Source organism: Diabrotica virgifera, chromosome 2, assembly GCF_917563875.1.
Source record: "Diabrotica virgifera virgifera chromosome 2, PGI_DIABVI_V3a".
Taxonomy (NCBI): domain Eukaryota; kingdom Metazoa; phylum Arthropoda; class Insecta; order Coleoptera; family Chrysomelidae; genus Diabrotica; species Diabrotica virgifera.
This window is the reverse complement of record NC_065444.1, coordinates 121,605,328-121,612,507: the sequence shown is the minus strand read 5'-3', so window position 1 is coordinate 121,612,507 and position 7,180 is coordinate 121,605,328. Positions and strand designations below refer to the sequence as shown.

The window sequence follows — 7,180 nt, the reverse complement described above, 5'->3', positions numbered from 1 at the left end:
AGCGATGTTTAGAGCACGAGCGACAGCGGAGCGAGTGATATACATCGCGTAAGTTCACAAAAAGTACTTCACGCACAGTTTTAAGCAAAGCAATAATAGAAACATTAAAATAAATGACTTTTAACGTGAAGTAAAAAACTTCCTTGTGTAGTTGGTATAAAATTTAATTAAGAATTAAAAATTCTAAAAAATCCAAAAGGATTACATTGATTGTTCAGAACGAACGTTTTCGGACTTATCAGACCATCTTCAGTACAGTAAGTCACATTATTTTCACTTATTTATAATGTATATTGAACATTTAATCCAACCAGTTAGACTAGGAGCCGGTATAGGTGAAATTTGTTAATTTAGGCACGATAAGAGCCTATAACTTAAATAGTAGAACCTAAAAGAAAACGTATGAACACTATGCCGTCACTTTTTAGTGGCACATGCGTCGACAGTGGCACATCAAACTTTCCACTTTTGGACGGGATAAATAAATTAAAAGGTACCCTCCCTCACTCCCAGAATTCAACTTTTTCCATTTTTTTACTTTCTATGTGACTAAATAAGACTCAGCGTAATTTTAACCCACCACGGCGTCGGGAATTTTTTTAAATAAACATTAATTATTGGTGCTACGCGCAGGACAGCGGATAGTTTGTTTTGATTGGGCATTCCAATGACCTTTGATAATGATTGATACATTTTAATTTTTATTACATTTCGATAAAAATAAATAAATTGTTTATTGCGAAATAAAAACACATACTCTATCCTTTGAAATAACACTTTTATTAGCAAAAACTTTCTTTGTTAATATATTTTAACTTAATTAATAAAAGTTTATTATTTTTAAACATATGCAATTGTTTAAACAATATTTCACAAACAATAATAAAATTAGTTTAATTTTTGTGGAATTAAAATATTAAAATACAACAAAATATAGAGTAAGAAAATAATATATAAATATATATACAAAAATATAAATACAAAAATATGGCTACTACAATGCTATGTATTTTCGGTCTTGCTGTATGTCGCAGAGGCCTTGACAATAACGGAAACATTAGTGAAAAAGCTAGATGCATTCGAAATGTGGGTGTACTGACGTTTCCTCAAAATATTCTGGATGACCCACACCATCAACGTACAGGTATTTCGCATTGCGCCGAATGGAAAAATAAAAAGAAATCTCTTTCACAATTAAGTAACTGAAACACAAATACCTCGGGTATAATATGAGACGATAAATAATATCGTATACTGCAACTACAGGATGAAATAGAGTGCAAACGCGGACACGGAAGAAGAAGACAATGATCGCTTCAAAACTTAAGCTAATGGTTAGACTAACATCGATCGAATTATTCAGAAACGCCGCAAACAAAATTAAAATGGATATAATGATAGCCAATATCCCCAACGGACAAAGTACATGAAGAAAAGGAAATCTTCAGTTCTTGAATGGAATAAAAAGGTCACGAAGCCCTTCATGTTACTAAAATACAAATTTCTACCCCTTCCCAAAATTCTTGAAAATGACGTACCTCCTCCCCTCCCAATACTTACTCCAAAACTTAAGAAAAAGCTTAAATCTCAAGATGATATTCAAAATATTCTTCTCCCTCCTTTTGCACTTTTTTTCGTGAAATATGTAATTTTCACTAGTAATACCACTAGAGGTCAAATTATTTCCGGAAATTTTTTTGAGATCATGAATATTTTGAAAATTTCCCGAGTCGCAGACGAGGGAAATTTTCTAAAAATATTCATGATTAAAAAAAAATTTCCGGATATTAATTTGACTTCGCGTGGTATTCGGTAAGAAAATTCCACACCAAATTTGCATTTGAAAATCCAAAGCTGCATGAACAGATTAATAGCGCACCATAGCTTTGTCAGCAATTATTTAGGCTTTCAAATTCGTAATTTCTACTCATTGTAGTTGCATGGGAATACCATTTCAAGATAGAAAATAGTATATTCTTCAATTTTACATAAGTTTTGAGTAACTACAAGTGATAGAAAATTATAAAAAAAAAAAAAATAAAAACCAGTCTGTCAAAAATGTTCTGTTATTGTAAACGTCAAAAAATTTCCACTATAATTCGCTGTTGGGTACCCCACGAGCAAAAAATTTCCGATAAAATACCTCCGTTGCCATAGTGATCTGTCAAAATAACGTATTTTGATTGGTTCAAAATTACAGGTGTGGAATTTTCTAGTAAATTCTCTTCATTCAAAATTTCCTGAACTTATTGTTAAAAATTACTTAAATGAAAGCCAAGAAATGAAAGAAAGTTTAAACTTTATTTATATACATACCTATATTTTTAATGAAACACAAAATAAAACTTTAAACAGCAATATCAGCAGATTGAAGAGGAAATTGCTTCCAAGCAGTCTTTCTTTTGCAGATGAAACTGACTATGAACAAAGTTCTTAAATAAATACATAGTTAACATGGCCAATACCAAGAGACCTTTTCAATATAAGTATCCTAGAAGTATCCCTCAACGAAAGGATTGCGTGTGCCCTTAGTAACAATTTAAAAAAATGTGCTGACTTAAAATTTAGCAGCTTTATTAAATTATCTAAAAATAACTATTAATTATATTACTTTTATAAGTATTTTTATGTAATAATATATCTATATATCTTACTGTTTATATGTCCTCCGCTAATAACCCTTATTAGTGGTTGATACGGCTATATTTGTGCAAATAAAAAAAGTAAATACATACAATAATAATTATTATTTAATTTATAATAATTTGCTGTTTTACTGTACCTTTAAATACCACTGTACTGTTTTACTGTACCTTGTTGCAATTATATATTATTACAATATTGTTAAACGGCAAAATATAAAAATTTTGGTCTTATCTTCAATATCTTATTTTTTTTCATCATAGATAAAACTCCCACGCAAATACATGATCTCAAAATTCACACCAATACCTCTCGATGTTCGGTATACGTCGTTCTGTATCTTATCAGTGGTGTTCATTCCGTCCGAAATTTTTGTTCTTTCGTCCTTTTTGACCAAACCCATGCCTCCGTCTCGGCTACCATTGGTCCATCGTCGCATCCTAGCGCTAGCCCATCGTTTATCCTGCCGTTACTATCCTCCAGGACTTAAAGAGTAGGGAGAAAAGTACATAGTGACATTCAGTTTGTACTCGCAGTGTTCAGTTCACTTGGCGAGTTGATACCGTGTAGACGCGCGGAGTAGTTATATTATTACATAAAAAACTTACGAGCTGCGAGAATGGTTTTAAGATTTTAGTTGTGCTGTGTGTGAAGTGAAAGAACTTTTTGTAATTTTTTTAATAATGCAGGTTTCGAGATTGTTGGTGTTTGTTACCGCCTTTCTGGCGGTTCTAGGTTTAGTTCAGGCAAGGATGAAATCTCCCTTAATAGACGAGGACCTACCGAGATCTAGGAATAAAGCAGCCGGTAAGATTTTTTTATCTATATACCATTTAAAAAAAATTGTGGCATGATTGTACAACTCAAGTGGCGCCTGTCTTATTAAACACGTGATTTTTAAAGAGCGTTTAATAACCGGTATTTTTTAATTTTTATTCTGAAGTTTGTTACAAACAGTATGCAAACTTCTTAAAAAATGAAAAATGATATTGATAAAGTTTAAAATTAATACCAATAATCCCAGTTTTAAAAGCATTTAAAGGGTTTTACAACTTAACGCGGAAATATGTTGTAAGTGCAGATTTTTCATCTTACCTTAATTTTTTGATAAAAATATATAGGAATATAAATATTATTTTAATATATAAAAGTCTTCTTTTAAAAATTGTGATATTTATTTATCAAAATAAAATACCTTTTTCTGCAGAGATACTTATCTTACTTTCTTGTACACCTGTGACACAATATACCTAATGCTGCCATTCCAATATCAACATTCTAATTAAAAATATTGTTTCCTCCAATCAAGATGCAGAAAATTATCAAAGTGAGCCAATCAGATATGATAAACACGGCGAACAAAAAAGTACCTTGATTAGAGCTTTTCTAATGAATAAATATTGTAATCACGTAAATTCGTTTATTTAACAATATTATGTATGTTATGTTGAAACTGTTGATGTTCCATAATTTAGATCGCTTAGTCGCCTTTTCCATTTTGTTGAACATTATGTTGTTTAATCAGTCACCTACTTACGGATGTTGATGTTACCAATAATTTGACAAATAATGAATCTTTACTAGCTAAGTATATTGTATTTTATTAAAATAAACAATTCGTTTCATGTCAATCAGTTTTTCTATCTAGTTTCTATTAACACTTTTTAATCAAACAACTTAGCTAAGAAATCTAGTCCTGACATTCATTGTAACAACATTGAAATGTTCTGTAAGATGATGTTTTATTTTATTGTAGGTACTGAGTAATTTTTGATACCAAATGTTGTAAACTATATTGCACTATATTGCACTTTTTCGTTAGTATCATTTTGATTTTGGATATCTTACCTTTTATTTTTTTATTTTTTTTTTTTTTTTTTTTTTTTTTTTTTTTTTTTTTTTTTTTTTTTAATATGCAGAGACAGAACAACCACATCATCGGATCAACAAGTGAAATCTTAGGAGAAAATTGTAAAATTGAACACTTGGTAAAATTCCTTAAAGATATCAATGTATTTAACAAAATCTAACATTTGTAAATAAATTACCTTATGTATATGTATATGTCGCTAATAACCTCCGAGGTTGATGCGACTATTTTGTAAAATAAAAAAAAAAAAATTTTTTTAATATCTACAAAATTTCTAACATTTGTCCTATTTTAGTTTGTACTGAAACTTTATTTTGAACCTTAGAGAGATTCTGTTTTATTTGTAGGTAATTTTCTGATATTTTCCATAATTAAATTTTTATATACCTACCTAGGTACCCAATATTAACATTATACCAATTAGTTAACGTCAGTTGTTCTTTTGAATCCTAGTTTTCCAAACGAAATGATAATTTTCGACCTTCTGCACTATCAACAAGCAGAACAGTATCGTCAGCTTATTGGAAATTATTCAAAAATATCTAATTTACCAAAAGTACTTCTTCAGTATATATTTGGCATCGCCTCTCTGAATAGGTATTCAGAGTAAATATTGAACAATAGGGGTGACAAATGATAACCCTGTCCAACTCCTCTCTGGATATGTTTCAGATTAATTATTGTCAACTTTAATGTTGCCGGTTTGATGTAAACCTAAATTTCCTATGATGCTCAGATCATTATCTTGTATACCTGTTTCTCTGAGAATATCCATAAGTTTATTGGTTTACTTTGTTGAAAGCGTTTTCGTAATCTAGAAACGTAACTATTACTTACGTTTGTAGCTCTATTTTGTATACTGAACTGTGCTTTCCTAGTTCCAAGTTCATTTCTAATTACAAACTGAAATTCGTTGTACAGTTGCTGTTCGAATATTGTTTATTGTTATCGTATGTAATCAATGTAATGTGTTGATGAAAAGTCTTTAACATACGGCGTATCAAACTTATGGATCTTAGTAATAGTCTTCGCATTTTTTGGGAGATTTTTGATTTGGGATTGGTATGAATATATAGATCAGCCAATCATCGGGAAAATTTCTGTCTATGGTGTTAAACAGGTTTTATACAGGTTCACTAATACGGCCATACGGCCTAAATATTCAATTTTCTCACTTTATTAGTTTTTATGACTTCACAATCTATTTGTAGCGTCTCAGCACTTCAGCATTCGTAACTCGTTAAAACCACGGTATTTTCATTACACATATTTAGCACCAAATGTAAAATACTTTGAGAGTTCCTATTTCATCACAATCTGTTTGTAGCGTCTCAGCACCTCAGCATTTGTAACTTTTTGAACCCACGGTATTTTCGTTACACGCCTTTATAGCACCACATTTTAAATGCTTTAAACTTTTCTATATATCCAGCTTTCGATTCCATACAACAAATTAGGGAATACATTACGCCTTAGAGCTCTTTTTTACAGTTCCAAAGCAAGGTATTTATCGTTTTTGGCAATGGTTGTCTCGCAATTTCAGTTCCAGTCCTTATTTCTCTGTTTTAGCTAATTTTTTTGCTAAATATTGTACTGATTCTAGACTGTAAGCTTAAATAACTGTATCATCTGCGATTCTTATATTGCTCAATTTTTTCCGTTTTTCGTGTCTTTGATTTGATAGTTTTATGTGTAAGTCAATGTTATTTTCTTCAAGGGCCAAATTTGTTAAGGAAGTTGACAACTATCATACTGAATTTAGCTTTTTAAAATCGCAATCTGTTAACCAATTTTCCTGAAAAAATGTTCTATTCGAACATTTCTTGTATTTCTGCTACGCGGATATTTAAAAAGCCAATTAATAGGTGTATTTTACGGTTATAAAATAGAATTTTGATCCTTTATTATAGTTTTGTCAGATTTTTATTGGCTTTAAAGAAATATACAAGTGTGACTAGACTGAAAATCGAATAAAAGTATTAGGTATCACAAACATGTTTTCTATTCAATCACAAGCTAGTAATGTTCGTAATGTTTTAAAATAACTATTGTCATTTGTTTTAACAAGTGTATGTTTATGTGTTAAGTAATCTACACTTTGAATCTAAAAAGTTATCACCATATTGAAAGTGTGTGTAAAGTATATTTATGACTTTTTCACTTGAGTTTCTTTTATTAGGCATTTTCTTAAACCCAAACAATCGCTTTCTTGCAACTTTCCCTTGAAAAACGAGTCGTAATAGGTCGCATTTAGATTGTCTAATGATGTGTCTAAAGTACTATAATATTTTCTGTTTAGATTTTTTTATTTAGCAGTTGATTAGTTGTTCACAAGATCTTCAGAATTCGTACCACAGCTCAAATATTTCCAAAGTGTTTTTTACTTTTAGGTTTCAGATCTCACATGCATATTTACCAAAACTATTGCATTTATGATCCCAATCTCAATATGACTCACTGTAGCTTTAAGTTGGTTCACGAGGTATTTAAAATGTTCCATCCGTTCAGAGATCCATTTGATCAGGACCTGTTGCCTTGTTGTTCTTTGTTCGCTTTATCGCCTCTAATATCTCATCTTCTGTTATGTCTTGGCCGTTGTAGAACTTTTCCTGCTCTAGTACTATCTCAGTGTGTTCGCCCTTAAATAGCTATCAAATATACTCCTGC

The 7,180-nt window shown here is 30.6% G+C and overlaps 1 protein-coding gene across 1 annotated transcript in view; it reads left to right on the top strand.

The window, feature by feature from the left end:
• Positions 1-2,952: 2,952 nt before the first annotated feature.
• LOC114325218 (dorsal-ventral patterning protein Sog) overlaps positions 2,953-7,180 on the top strand; it is a 399,096-nt gene continuing 394,868 nt past the window's right edge. Inside the window, exon 1 of the mRNA XM_028273215.2 lies at positions 2,953-3,450. Coding sequence (XP_028129016.2) covers positions 3,327-3,450 — 124 coding nt within the window. The 5' untranslated portion in view covers positions 2,953-3,326. The remainder of the gene's footprint in view (positions 3,451-7,180) is intronic.